Source organism: Mandrillus leucophaeus, unplaced genomic scaffold, assembly GCF_000951045.1.
Source record: "Mandrillus leucophaeus isolate KB7577 unplaced genomic scaffold, Mleu.le_1.0 Scaffold318, whole genome shotgun sequence".
In the NCBI taxonomy this organism is placed as follows: Eukaryota; Metazoa; Chordata; class Mammalia; order Primates; family Cercopithecidae; genus Mandrillus; species Mandrillus leucophaeus.
In genome coordinates, this window is record NW_012103343.1 from 2,501,768 (window position 1) to 2,517,430 (window position 15,663).

The following is a 15,663-nucleotide window of genomic DNA, read 5'->3' on the forward strand; positions in this document are numbered from 1 at the left end:
CCACTTTCCAGTTTAAAAATCTGTCAATGGCTCCCAATTACCTACTGCAAATAATTTCTCTCACAGTATGTTCTGCAAAACATCAATACAATGTGTGATCACAGATAAGGGGCTCCTTTCAAATAGGAGGCTAGGTATTTTTAAGTGTAGATACAATGAAAAGAACTACCTATCAGTGTCTGATCTGTTCCCAGTACAGACAGGTCCAATAATTGCTTGGAGTCTAAGGACCTCGAGGAAGGCCCAATCAGTAAACTGGGAAATGCTTCCAAAGTCTATCAACATCCTTGATTAGAGCATCTCAGAAGTCATTTAACATAAATGCTGATAGGATAATGGACACTTTTTATACTTCTAAAGAAATGATATAGTTTATAGCCACAGCCTGCTGAATGTCCTCATTTTCCACAGGAAGGCAATCTGGAACTTCAAAACTATACATCTTCCATTAAATACATGGAGGTGAGGCTTTGTGTTCACAGTATCTTTGCAAGCTCTAAATTAGGAACTGGAAATTCGAATACCCTAAGAATCAGATGAATCACAGCTGACAAAATTCTGGCTGAGTTTCCAGAACAAGGTGTCCCATGCATACCCTTCCCCCAACTTCCTCAAGACATCTTACAAAACTAGTCACTAAGTTAGACTCAAATCTTCCACATTTGAATTGGCTGCTGGCTGGCATTTTGAAAGCCAGCTTCTCTATGTAAATGCAGCACTCAAATGAAAAATCTAACAACTACTTGTACATCTTACAGCCAGAACATATTTTAGTTAAAAGCAATATAAATCAAAACATTCATAGAATCTAGATTATGCATTTCTCATTCTCTTTCTATCTTATGTGTATCCTACTCTTTTTTTTTCTTGCTTTTAAATTTTGGGGGTAAATTTACCTACCTTGTATTTGGAATGTGGGATGAACAATTTTTTTTAGCTACTTTTATGCCTGTGTAATTTCAAAACCAAAGCAGAACAATATCATATTTATCAACGTACTATTCAATCTTAATAAAATCCTATTATAATATCTTGCATAATTTGCATAGTTCTTTATATTGTAGCTCTGATTCAAGGAGTTTAACACACACACATTTTATTCAAAATATTACAGCTAATGAAAAGCACCCATAACAAATGGTAACAGTGTACTTCAGTTATAAGATCTGCCTCACCCTTCTTACAACGCTGCACTCTACACTAGGAATAATGTAAGAATTTGAGTTATAAAAATTAGAAATCAATTTTAAGTAGATTATTTTATGTCCTTAAACTGTGAAAACGAAACAATACAAGCAGTGTTCATATAATATGTATGCTAGCTTAGCTTTCATAAAACCCCTTACATATATTTAAAGACTCATGCAGTACCTCTCCAGTGAGTGTCTCTGTATACCATATGCCAAGCACACACCCTCCCAGGAGTAAACATCTGAACCTTAGAATCTTATCAAAATAAAACACAACTGCGACTCACGGCAATGATTTTATTCCTTGTTACTGGAATTGACTCTCTGCTGTGGCCATTGGCACAGTTCCGTAAGCATAAGGACCAGCTCTCACCACTGAGAACAGCCTGGCTCTGACCCCGCAGACACTGCTAAAAGCAAGGAGAAAATCTACTTCCCCTTAGTTCGCCTTACCTTAAGAATCCTGGCTATTCAGAGAGGTGAGGCATCTGCTGGCTTGGGCACATGACCACCACTACTGCGATCGGTCCCAGGGAGGGCAGTGAAGTAAAAGGCCATCATGAGCATCACCAATGAGAGCACCTTCTGTTCCAGAGACTGGAGGCACATGCTCTTCCCACGTCCCAGTGATGGGTCACGTGTCCCAATCCTTGGCTAACTGGTCCACCAGTCAAGGGTTAGTGCTCTTTCTGCACTCAGGATTCCAGCATCTAGTGAGTGCATGAATCTGCTCCCTTCTACATTGTGCAAGTCTTAGCAATGGAAAGAAAGGGCCTTGATTATATCCATCCTAATCCTGATCACAGCTTTCAGAATTCCATTAGTTTCACTTGTTTCCCCAAAAGACACTCCCCAAATTTCTAATTAAAGTACAACACATATGTAGAAATGTGCAGATATCATACATGTACATCAATGGATTTTCACATATTTTACACACTGTGAAACCAGTAGCCAGAGTTGATTTTTAAATAGGGACACGTGGGGTCTGTTTTAGCTTGACTAAAAATGGCAAGACTTGGCCTCCAAGCTACTATCATCCATGTAAAGGAAATGCTCCTCTTAGCATTCCTACCCCTGCCCAGTCAACAAATCTTTTAATAAGGAGGCATCATCAGAACTGTAAAATCTCACATTGCTAATCCCTGTTCCCCCCACTCCTCTCACTGTTATATGTGGTGGGAATCACAACGTGATGACATTTGGAGAGATCCTGAAAATTATTCTGGCCTGGCCATGACAATGGAGCACATCTAAGCCACAAGTTGGTCTCATTCACACGCTCCTTTATCTTCTCATTCTCCACAGAGGCCTCTGGGTATTTGAAGGCAATCATGGAAGCCCTCTTAGCTTAGCTTCTCAAGCTTTCTCCACAAAACTAACATTTAAATCTTTTATTTGCTCCTATTGCTGGACATTTTGTTGACGTGCTCAAGGTCTTCATCAAAGCAACAGTACAGGAATGAAAACCCAGGAGATAGATTGCAGTGAAACTATTCCCACACATGAAAGCCAACACCCATCTCCAGTGGAAGATGACCAACAACAGCTCCTTTAGAACTTCACCTGCATCTTCAGAGGTGTGCTTTAAGAGTGGCTTCATGGCCGGGCGCGGTGGCTCAAGCCTGTAATCCCAGCACTTTGGGAGGCCGAGACGGGCGGATCACGAGGTCAGGAGATCGAGACCATCCTGGCTAACACGGTGAAACCCCATCTCTACTAAAAATATACAAAAAAACTAGCCGGGCGAGGTGGCGGGTGCCTGTAGTCCCAGCTACTCGGGAGGCTGAGACAGGAGAATGGCGTAAACCTGGGAGGCGGAGCTTGCAGTGAGCTGAGATCCGGCCACTGCACTCCCGCCTGGGTGACAGAGCGAGACTTCATTTCAAAAAAAAAAGAGTGGCTTCAGGCTGAGCATAGTGGCTCATGGCTATAATCTTAGCACTGTGGGAAGCCGAGGCAGGAGGACTGCTTGAACCCAGGAGTATGAGATCAGTCTGGGCAACACAGTGAGACCCTACCTCTACAAAAAAATTAAAAATCAGCCAGGTGTGATGGCATGCACCTATAGTCCCAGCTACTCAAAAGAATGAGGTAGGAGGATCACTTTAGCCCAGGAGGTCTGAGGCTGCAGTGCGCCATGATTGCACCACTGCACTCTAGACTGGGCAACAGAGGAAGACTCTGTCTCCAAAAAAAAAAAAAAAAAAATATTTCATTGGAAAATATCGATAGAAAAGATAGTGTTATGACTCTTTCAAAAAAAAAAAAAAAAAAAAGAATGTCTTCAAATTGTATGACTTCATGAACTTATGTGAATATACACTCAAACAATACAGTAATACAGATGGAACCAAATCACCTCTCTAAACCACCCTTCATCCTTCCCCATTCTGCTACTGCACTGCGTGTCTAACCTGTAAGCTCTGCTCTATTGGCTTCTGGTTGAGTTTGGCCAAAAGGCACCCTAGCAGGGATCAGAGTAAGGGAGAATAAGATTGGGGTATTTATTCTCTGGCCTCCTCCTTGTGGGATGCTTCAAAGTTGGCTGTATCCATCTACAAGGAAAGCTGTGTCCTTCTCAAGGTAGCTTTCTGGACATAATTCAGTCTTCCCAGGTTCCTATAACCACACCCTTTCTAGGAGTGCTCACAACTCTGCACTTACTAGCCATGGGGGTACAGCACTATCCCTTGTGGTTTCCTTGCACCCTACCAATACCTTTTCATTTTTTTAAATCCTCTCAATTTATCCTGATTTGAGCATGTTGTCGGAGACACTCTCCACCCCCACCCCCAGAACTTACAGTTCCTCGTACCTTTTGCAAATACTGCTATTCCTTTTACCTTTTAAAAAATATTGCTACTGAATCATGCAAATGTTTCTTTGAATTGGAAGCTCATGGAGATGAATCGTAAATGAGAAAGGCAGAGAATAAAAATGAAATTCGGATGCTCATGGCTAAGGCCAAATGTAGCAGTAACTTGCAACTGTCATCAAGACCTGCATACAAATCATGAGAACGCTAACATTTCCCTAAAACACAAAACCTCTTTGTGACATTCTCTAGCATTGCAATTTTATGTTCATTTAAGTTTTATGGGTGTATTATCATTCTAATCCATCAACGACTTGGGACTTCAAACCATATCATAAAGCAACATCAACAAAAGCTTGAAAGAAATTGGTAAGCAAATCTTGTCTCCAAGTAGATAAAGTTCTCACCATTTGGGTCAGAGAGCAATCTGATCTCTGTTTTGGAGATTCTCCCAACTCTCAACTGTTTTGTAAGCTGTCAAGCACCATACAAATAATATGATTATACCACTCTTCAGGTTTATTCCAGCTTTTTTATAGTAATCCTTGAAATTTGGCATCATAAAAAAAATATTGCTCTAGAAAGAAATGTGGGCCGGGGGCAATGGCTCACACCTGTAGTCCAGCACTTTGGGAGGCCAAGGCAGGCAGATCACGAGGTCAGGAAATCAAGACCATCCTGGCTAACACAGTGAAACCCCGTCTCTACTAAAAATACAAAAAATTAGCCTGGCGTGGTGGCGAGCGCCTGTAGTCCCAGCTACTCGGGAGGCTGAGGCAGGAGAATGGCGTGAACCAGGAGGCAGAGCTTACAGTGAGCCAAGATGGCGCCACTGCACTCCAGCCTAGGTGACAGAGCAAGACTCTGTCTCAAAAAAATAAAAAGAAATGTGAGGAAGGCTCTAGGTCCACTTCTACTACAGATTGCGTCATTCTAAACAAATGGCCTAATCGCTCCAGGCCTCAGCTGTTTCATCTTTGATATGATGAGGGCATGTGAAACTTCCCACGTTTTTGTGTGTTATTTTTAAACCAAATTATTACAACAGACAGTAAATAAATTCTTCCTACAGAATCTGGAGGTCATATCCTAAAGTTGCTCTCCACAATCAAGAAACTTCTTTGAAGTCTTATATGTCAAGTTAAACAGGCTGAACTAAATTGGTTTTTTTCTGAACCAAAAAAGAATGTATAAGGGAAAAATGTTTTACAAAGCTCACCAATATATATACATCTTAAAATGTGTTAATCCTTTGATCCAGTAATTTTACTTCTAAGAAGCTGTTTTGGAGAAATGCTCCATGTGTACACAAAGATTCATGTAAAAGAATGTTGGGCCAGGCGCGGTGGTTTACGCCTGTAATCCCAGCACTTTGGGAGGCCAAGGCAGGTGGATTACCTGAGGTCAGGGGTTCGAGACCAGCCTGGCCGACATGGTGAAATTCCCGTCTCCACTAAAAATACAAAAACTAGCTGGGCATGGTGGCACACGCCTGTAATCCCAGCTACTCGGGAGGCTGAGGCAGGAGAATTGCTTGAGCACGGGAGACAGAGGTTGCAGTGAGCCGAGATTGCACCACTGCACTCCAACCTGGGCGACAGAGCAAGACTCTGTCTAAAAAAAAAAGGGGAGGTGGGGAATGTTAACTGTAGCATTTATCTGTAGGACTGAAAAACAAGAAACATTCTAAACCTCTATCAGTGGGAAAAATTCATCATGGCTAAACCACACTGCACAGCAATTATGTCACTTTTTATTAAAAAGAATCAATTGATATGAAAAAAAATCCACAGTACATTTTTAGGTAAAGAAAGCAAGTCAGAATAATAATATTTATTATGATCTTATTTGCATTTTTAAAGATTACAAATATGACAAGTTTGCTTGTAAGTACATTTTTCTAAATATTCCTGTTTGTCAATGCATAGAAACGGATATCCACTGAATTGTTAAGAATGGCTACCAGTGGGGAGGAGAGCAGATTAGGAAGTTATCAAGGAAGACTAATTTTTTACACCCTATGGTTTTGTATTGTTTAAAGATTTCCCCCCAAATACTCCCATGTCACTGAATTTGAGATATCAATATTTTTAAGATTCAACATTAGATTATGTACCACTAATGGGAAAAAGCTGCCAAAAAAACTGCAAGACAACATTAGTTTTAAGATGTAGCCCTGTGTTAGACATGTTAAATATGGGAGGAAAAGTGTGCCTTTGGATCAATAAAGTACAAAATATGGCTTTAGGAATTTTTACAATACAGAAAAATACTGTCATTGGCACTCTAGAATATGTATTATGTTTTATGTACCAAATTTTTGATTTTTAGTTAATTAAATGTGAAACGTGACTATCATGTGCTCTTTTCTTTTTGAAATCTAATGTCTACCCAGCGTTCCTTGATCTGTGTGCTTTCATTACTTACCCTGCTCTGCAATATCCTGGCACTTCACAAAGGGCCCTGTGCATCATAATTAAATGTTCTGTGCTCCCCTACCTTATCAACTTCACCTTGGTTCCGTTTCTATATTCGAAGCATTAACAACATGATCAAGTGAGATGATTTGAAAATTTGATAAATAGGTTCTTAATTCTATCACTTGGATCAATAGAACCACTGAATCAAGTAAACCCCAAGACATTAATCTCCAGGATATCATTTGAAATTAGATGATATTAAACTATCAATAATAACTCTTTGGAAATAAGCTAGGGAACTAATCTGTTTATGTACTAACCACTTTAGCATGACATTCGCCATAGTTTTCTAGCTTGATAAATTATTTGCCTACCCTTACTTCATGCAAACATTATTTAAAGGCATGTTTGAAAGATTGGGCTCAAGTCAAGACTGATGTTTTCTCTCTCATCTTTGCATCCTTTCACCTTATCATAGAGGGAACTTAACCAGGTGAGGCACAATTATTCCTTTTAAAAGTAATGAATGACTTTTAAAATTAATGAATGTCTCCTAGAATTGATTATATTCCCGGAGTTTTTCAACTGATGAATTATTGGTTTTAAGACATCCCAAAGGATAATCATAATGAGCTGAAGAAAATTCTGTAAAGCAAGAAAACACTGAACAACAAATATTCTTGATTATTAGGCAGGATAATCACAAAACAATAATTTTAAATATTTATCATTACTCTTGGTAGTGTAGAGTTCAGATACCTTAGCCAAGAAGGAAAAATAATTTAAAGTAGAATTACCTTTCCTCAATCATCAGTAAGAGTTAGGAGAAATTTACTTCTCAGAAAGCTTTTGCTTTTGATTTTTTTTCTTAGAGATGAGACTCAAGTGTTTCCAAGCTCAAATCACTGTGGGCTGGAAGTGCACCGTGGGTATTGGCAAGCGAACGAGCAATAGACAAAGCATCCTTTTTGGCTTCTAGAATTCAAAGTCTTAAATAAAACATTTTCCTTTTCAAACATCTACTCCACTCAAAGATATGCACCACACATACCTGCTTCCATCAAAGAAACTGAAAAGGCCAAACATCCAGACTCAAGGTCTGAACACTGACACCTTACCCAGTATGTACAAAACACCGTGGTAATTGATCATTTCAAAAAGCAAATGGCATATGGTGACATTTTTATCTTAACTGAAGAAACTGCTTATCAGCAAAAAGTACAAAATTTTGCATGTGAAGAAACCTTAGAAAATGATCTACTCAAACGTCTTCATTTTGTACGAGGGAAAAACTGAGGATTACAGAGTCAGAGATTAAGTGACTAGACCATGATCACTGTTAAGAAGTGGCAAAGACCAAGATTTCCAACTCCCAGCGTTCTTTCTTTTTCTTCTTATCTTTTTCTTTTATTTATTTATTTTTTAAGATGGTGTTTCGCTTTTGTCACCCAGGCTGAAGTGTAATGTCATGATCCTGGCTCACTGCAACCTCCGCCTCCCGGGGTTCAAGCGATTCTCCTGCCTCAGCCTCCCGGGTACCTGGGATTACAGGCGCACGCCACCATGCCCAGCTAATTTTTATATTTTTAGTAGAGACGGAGTTTCACCATCTTGGCCAGGCTAGTCTCGAACTCCTGATATCATGATCCACCCACTTCGGCCTCCCAAAGTGCTGGGATTACAAGCCTGAGTCATTGTGCCTGGCCTCGCAGTGTTCTTCAATTACACTTTACCACCTGCTTTTCTAAAACAAAATACAACGAACTAATCATAAGGTCTTCGGGGATTACTGAATTCTTTTACCTGTCAACCACTATAAGATTTTTGGAAATCACTGTCAAAAACCATGCAAGGGCTCTGAAAATAAACCAAAAAATTTGGTTGGACTAACAGAACCTATAGAGGAAGGAGCATATTTAGTTACCGAAACTGTAAGTATTTTCATTATATGTATAACAATAATGGCAGATAATATTTATCTGATTTTAAGGGCTTTATACACATTAACTAACTTAATGTTCAAAACCACCCAAAAAGTAAGTTCAATTATTATTGACAGGCATGAGGAGGAAACAATGGCACAGAAAGTTGAAGAAATATACCCACGGCCACAAAGTAGGAAAGGGAAAGTTAGGATTCAATCCCTGGCAATACGGCACTGTCTCCGCCCTTTTTTTTTTTTTTTTTTTTTGAGACAAGGTCTCATTCTGTCACCAAGCCTGAAGTGCAGTGGCAAGATCACACCTCACTGAAGCTTCAACCTCCTGGGCTCAAGCGATCCTCCCGCATCAGCTTTCTGAGTAGCTTGGACTACAAGCACACGCCACCATGCCCCGCTAATTTTTTTAGTTTTATTTTTTTGTAAAGATGGGGTTTTGCCATGTTGCCCAGACAGGTCTCAAACTCCTGAGCTCAAGCAACCTGCCCACCTGTGCCTCCTAAAGTGCTGAGATTACAGGTGTGAGCCACTGCGCCTGATCTGTCTCCACTTTTTATCATGACACTATTATACTACACCATTTTTTCATAACACAAAGTACAAAAAGTAAACCTGAAATTTTCCTGGCTGATAGATATGCCCAATAGAAGACAAAAATTTTTAAGTTTTATGGAGATTTAAAAAGATCTAGAAACAATTTCAACTACAACCTTATCACCCACCAAACTTTTCAACAAAGCTGCCAATAGAGTAATAACACTGAAGGTCAGAATCTTTTTCCTATATGATGCTCAGGCTAAAAAGAAAAGAGAGATTAAGGAATAACAGGCATAAGAAAGGCAAAATAAGAGAACTGGTTTTTTTTACAAACTACACAGACAAGCTCCTGAGTAATTGACAGTCGCCAGTCTCCGTGTCTGAGTGGATCCCTTGGATCAACTCCTCTGAATGAAAAGGGTAAAAGCAAATTCAGAACATCCTGTTTTAAATATAAGATTTTTCAATATTTCTGATGCCAGACACAAAAGAAAACAAAGGACACAGGAAGTACTAACAATGTGGCACCATTTAAAAAGAGAGGAAAATACTTATAACTAAAACTATACAGTTATGTTATAAAATATAAAATGTAGAGTAAGAGCAAGTATTGGTCTATTTAGATCTCAAAAATTGTCGCGTGAGCTATCTGGGCTACCTTCTTTTGGCATACCAATACGTACTGTAAAAATAGCCACACGGTTTTATCTTAGACTCACGCCCTTCAAAGTCTTAAAAAGCTCAAAGTTGTCATTATTTTATAGGAACTGTAAGCTCCCTTAGGTTTTACACACTAAGTTGTTCTGAGGACAGGGCACTAGCTTTACACAGCAGTGCCCCAGCCTCCTGTGAGAACTCAGGGATTCACCCAATGAATTTATTTTTTCTAGTGTGGCAGGTTACAGCTGTTGCTGTTTTCACAGCCACCAGAGCCTGATGCAACCACATGAAAGGCCCCTAAATCAGCCGATGTAGATGAGAACACAGAGCCTGTATCTGTAGCGCTTCCTTGGTACAATTTTTAACTTAACGTCATGGATATCTGAGTTCATGGCTTGATGATTATTTTAAAGGACTAGTGGGAGAGGGAAGAGAAGAGAATGAAACATGATAACTCGTCCAGTTATATCCTCTTGTCCTCCTTAGGTGGCCTTGTTCATCTGGGTAAGAGACAGTAAAGGGGAGATAGTGACCAGAATGGGAGAACTGTCCACGTAGAAATAAGGTCCAAGCTGAACCCCATAGAAAGAGAAGAGTTAAGGCAATGGGAAGCCTCCCCACCTTCACCCTAAAAGAATGGTTTTTCACAGTTATTGCTGACCCTCATACAGAATGTCTTGCACCACAGAATAATGGAATGTTCATTGAGTATATACAAAGGGAGTCACAGGACCTTATTCTAAAATCCTGGATTGACTCATCATAATCTAATAATAATAATAACAGCAGCAGAAAAGGAGACACGGAAGTACCTGACGAGGATTGATCCAAATTCTTGCCTCTGTGACTCAAAAACAGAAAATGAACAAGAAAGCAGCAAGATTGACAAGCTGGAACAGCAAATTCATGGGATCTGATTGATTCAAGGAATTTCTCTCTTTGGCTCCATGCCAGTTATATCTAGAAATAATTTCAATCTGTATTTCAGAAAACCATCACTGCTGATTGAAGAGAAAGCCCTGTTCATCACTTACTTAACACATCCTAGCCAAACACCAACATAGCTCAGCTGAGTAAAACAAGTTGATTTTCTGAGTCAAATTCCTTACACAAACCAGGAGCAACATTTGGTTTCCTTCTCTGGTCAGAGATGCCAACATCCAGTCCTTGGATTCTCTTACAAATCAGTCCTCATTCTCTATAAATAGACCAGAAAGACTTTTTGACCCCAGAAGGGATGCTCTGATCCACCAAACCATACAGACCTCTGGCCTTCTTGTTTCCAAAAGAAATCTAATCCTTAAATCCCTAAAGTGTCTTCCAAATGCCCCTAAACATATAAATCCTTCTGTCTGAAGTTTATCCACCTCCCTAGCAAGCACAAGGACATATCTTCATATTTAAAATAACTTTACTATACTTTGAAAGGCGCAATCCTTTATTCTCTTGTGGCTGCGTTGTCTTTCAGCTCTCTTGGGTATCTTTGTTCATATCAAAAGCAGCTAATTTTCCTTCTCCAAAAGCTCCACAGTAGAAATCTCCCACTTAGCATTAACCATCAATTAGCGATGCATGGAACACATCTGTATATGAATGTAGGTGAAGGTACGAGGATGAACAGTACGTATGCATGCAGAGGTGCACAGACATTGAGACAAACATACATAGTTCCACAGCTTATAGAAAATAAATAGTTCAAATAACTAACACAAAGCTATCCTTATAATGTGTAGGTACATGTAAATTTAAACATGTGCTTTTATATATACACTCACATATTGTTATACATACATATTGTTTGTAAAATTTACCTTTGCTGTAACTTTTACATACATTAAATTTCTAACAGTATGAATCAATATATTATGATTCCTTTCTATTATTGAAAACACTTAAAGACTACATTTTCCTCTCTGGAAATTGCCCTGAATGATGATCTGATCATCTTTTTCACAGGAAAAGATCAGGTCTCTCCTTCTAAATGCTTTAGAATTTAAGCATTTGGAAATGGAAGCAATTGTGTCAGAGAAATGAACTATTAATTCTATGTGCAACTAACCCCGGCATCACTTTACAATATACCCTAAGAATCTATATTTCAAGCTGCTCACAATTCCAGAAGGTCCATGTAGGAGCTTTCAATTTTGCAAAGTGTCTCCTGTGCAGGCCAGTTCTAGTCCTAGTATGCTCAACATTTTTCTCAAGTGAGAACAGCATTTAACAGAATAGGATGCAACACACAGTAGCAGGTTGAGACTGACCTATTTACATATATGTGGATTGATCATCTGAAAGGGTGTGCAGCAATATATTAACAGTGACTATTTCTGGATGGTAGGTTTTTGGTAACTTTCTCTGCTGCTTCCATGGATCCCCATAAGAACATCCCTCGGTTTGTGTAATAAACCTAATGAATGAAAAATAAATCTATTCCCAGAATAATTCCACTAACATCAAAATACACAATGAATCCATTTATGAAATATGTGTACACATTAAAGAGCAGGTCTAATGAAATCTACTGCAAATCAGATGAAAACACATAGTATAGTGTACATGGGGGGCTCAGTCCATGAAAAAACTCTTGGCCGCCAGGACTTTTATTAAGACACGGTGGGGGACAGTGAAGGTAGAAGAGGCAGCGCTTATATAGCAGCCAATGTAGGAAGAGTCTATGTGCACGACCCACTGGAACCAGCCTGGGCTAGGTATGGGCTCACCTGGAAGCACACACTCCATCATCCATGTCAAGGTAACACAAGAAGTAAGGTGATACTCTGTGTGAAATCTCCTATTCGGAAGCAGGGCCCTGCTGTGAGGCACCGAATGAATGACCTTTTGCACTTCCTTGTAATCCAGATTCTTAACTATCCTCCTGGACACCAAAGCAGAAGTTAATGGACTTGCCCAAAAAGGCTCCACAGGACTCAAGAATCTAAAATGCCAGACTCGTGTGTGTTTCAGCATGTTTCTTTTTCCTCTCTCTTCATATAGAGAGTATGTGAAACACGGAGGTTACAAACTAAAATCTAGGGCACTGGGAGCATAATATCTACTTTTGGACCAAACTCTTAAGAAAGGCCTTGCATCACAGTACCAAAATCTCTCTCCCACTGTGGGGATGTGAGGTGCTAACAGTGTATAATAATGTGTTATTCTTATTCGGAATAAAATAGCCCCTAGGCAAGATGATCTTATTACAAGCTTACTGTGTGAAAACATTGAAAATAATCGCTTATCACAGGTGAACCCCCACACACCCCACAAAGACATTTTCAACAGCACAGAGTGGCAGGACATATGCGGATGGTTCCCCAACCCCCACCCCCAACCGAAGTGCCGTACTCAGCTTTTAGTGCCTGTATATTCTCGGACTGCAGCTGGCCATCTGAGAAAAGCCTTTCCACGCCTATCCACCAGACCTGTTCCGAGAGCTCTGCTTCCATCTGGACAACCCCCCACACTTACAGCCATAAATGCATTGGCACTGAGAAAGACTGCTGAGGAGGTGGCACTCCAGGTGTGGCTTTATGTGTCACTTCACCAGGTCAGCTATTTAGGCCTAGTCTTCTCCATTGGCTTGAAGCTCTGTTCACACCATCTTGGGTAACACATCACATTATTCTTCCTTATAAAAACAAATAAACTCAAATGAGCATTCAGAGTCAGTTCACCCCTCCGAACATCTCTGTCTTCCCCTCTGATTTATGTGGCACGGTTTCAATCCCCCCCCCACTGAAAGCCTCCTATACTCTCAACTGAGGATTTGCCAGATGCCCATCTCCACTCCTCACGTTTCCCACCTTCCTCACCTCCACGGATGTGCACAGCCCGGAGGATCTCAGCCTGCTGGTCACCACTGAGTCACCAGGAGTACAGCACTGCAGTACCTAGCACTACCCGCCATCAACTACCGCCACCGAGTCAAGTCACTGCACTCTTCATTTCCCATCCTACAGAAAAACTCAGCTGTCCTGTGAGACTGGACCCAAAGGCAAAAAATAGCAATAAAATAAAATGTTTTCATACTTATAATGGCTCCCCCTCTGAACCAGTGCATCTGAAATTTATACAGTTCTGGAGAACAAGGAGCTGGATATATTAGTTCCTAGCCAACTCTTCACAGCAGCCAGTTTCTACAGGCATTTCTAAAATGACTCCAGTCCACTTCGGTGCAACACACTGCCTGCTCAAGTTTAACATCAATGGCCGAAAATAAAACTTATCATTCACAAGGCATCACAGGTTTCATAACTGAGTGAGCAGGGAAGGGTAGAAGAAGTGATCAGGCCTTCTGAAGAACCCAGCCCGGGAAGCCGGCTTACTGAACTCCTATAATTGCCTTTACCAATCCCCCACCCCACCGGCAAGTGTGGACCTTCTTGATTTCAGCCGCCAATGTTTTAGACTACTGTCCCTTGCAATACACTGACAGTCTGATCATTTATGAGCACGTTGGGCAACATGCAGAGAGACTTTGCAGAAACAGAGTTAGAGTTAGAGCAAACACACAGACAGGAAGGAAAAACGGAATGCCTTAACAGAACTGAGGATTCCTATCTTTCATGGATAGCACATCATTAGACATATACGTCTGCATTGACGTACACCACAGGGCTTTTTTTTTTTTTTCCTTTTGTTATAACCTGTTTATTTGGTGGTTTAGCCAGAGAATCTTATATAACACACTCCTGTTTCAAATGTAGCAACATGTATGGCACTGCACTCCCATAAAATTCAGACTCCTCACAGCACTTCCCATTAACCACCCTCAACCATTCTACCTCGCGAGGTTTCTGTGTATTGATGAAAAACATAGGAACTACCACCAGCAAGAGTCAAAAGAAAGACTCAATTATCAGCTTTACTCTATATTCAAAAGCTAGCAGTCTGTGGTATGATTTTAGGGATTTCAGGAAATTATTTCATCCTGATTTTAACAGATTGCATGAACCTGACCTAGGGGGGAGAAGGAGTCCAGTTCTCTAACCCAAAACACATGTGAGTCTACTTCGCTCTTCCAAGGTAGAGTACAGGAACACTGCCCACTGCCTCTGCACTGGGGTGCTGTATGGCCACAACCCTTGCATCTGATTTCCTTAACAAAGAAGCAGTAGATCTGCACTGCTTGTTTGGCCAGAAAGCACATAATAATACAGCTACAGCTCAGGAACTTCCATTCATGCTAGCTCAACGAACAATGTATATTATATAATGAATGAGGCTTTTCTATGAACCCTGCTATTGGAAAACATAGGCACTTTCTGCATAGTTTAAACCAGTCTACAAGGAGCAGTTACCCCTGGTGAGATCAAATGTGGACCCGGTAATGTATAAATTCAAAGAGCCTACACTCTTAAGATGCTTTGCCATCACCCTAATTTCTTTTTTGCTTGACAATAAATAATTTCAGTTACCTACAAACTACACAGAGAACATTTACACAGCAGCCAGCAAGCCCCAGAATGATGTTAGCTTTCTGCTCCATGTTCCCTGCGTTGCCTAAGAAATAAGAAGGGGGGCGGGGGTGAAGGGGATAGTGGGAGGAGGAAGAGGAGGGGAGAGGGAATTAGCTATCTATGAAAATACTTACAGCCTCCGAGTCTTCAATTCCATGCAGGTACAAATTGTCATACATGGAGGTCTGATAATCCAGAGCACCTCTTTCAAGGCAAAAACAAAATTGCTGCAGAAACCACAGCTAGAGCTTAAAGAGAAAAGGCCTGTTTGGGAGAACTGCGCCTGCCTTATCAATTCCTGTGGATTTACCAGGCAAGATGCTATTCATTCACATCCCACAGGGTGAGGTTATCCCCAGAGGCAGTCCAGACCTGGCATTTTATCTGCCTTCCCAATACAGAGCACAAAAAGCAAAACCCTTCCTCAACCACAGACCGGTGACTGAGCTAGGAAAGCGGCCTCTGATTGGCTCGGCTTCCCTGCTTCAGTCAGCTGAAGAGCGTTCCCTCGGAGAGTGGAGGGCGCCTCGGAGCATCCTACCCAGCAAAGAGCTGCTTCCTGTTTCGCCTGTATTGTTAGTTCTACAATAAACACTTATCAATATCCAAAAGGCTGCGTGGAATGTTTGGAAAGGCAGAC

The 15,663-nt window shown here is 40.7% G+C and overlaps 1 protein-coding gene across 1 annotated transcript in view; it reads right to left on the reverse strand.

The window, feature by feature from the left end:
* Positions 1-15,459, reverse strand: part of CACNB4 (calcium channel, voltage-dependent, beta 4 subunit) — a 160,886-nt gene extending 145,427 nt beyond the window's left edge. Inside the window, exon 1 of the mRNA XM_011987850.1 lies at positions 15,158-15,459. Within this exon, the coding sequence (XP_011843240.1) occupies positions 15,158-15,202 (45 nt within the window). The 5' untranslated portion in view covers positions 15,203-15,459. The remainder of the gene's footprint in view (positions 1-15,157) is intronic.
* Positions 15,460-15,663: the final 204 nt, after the last annotated feature.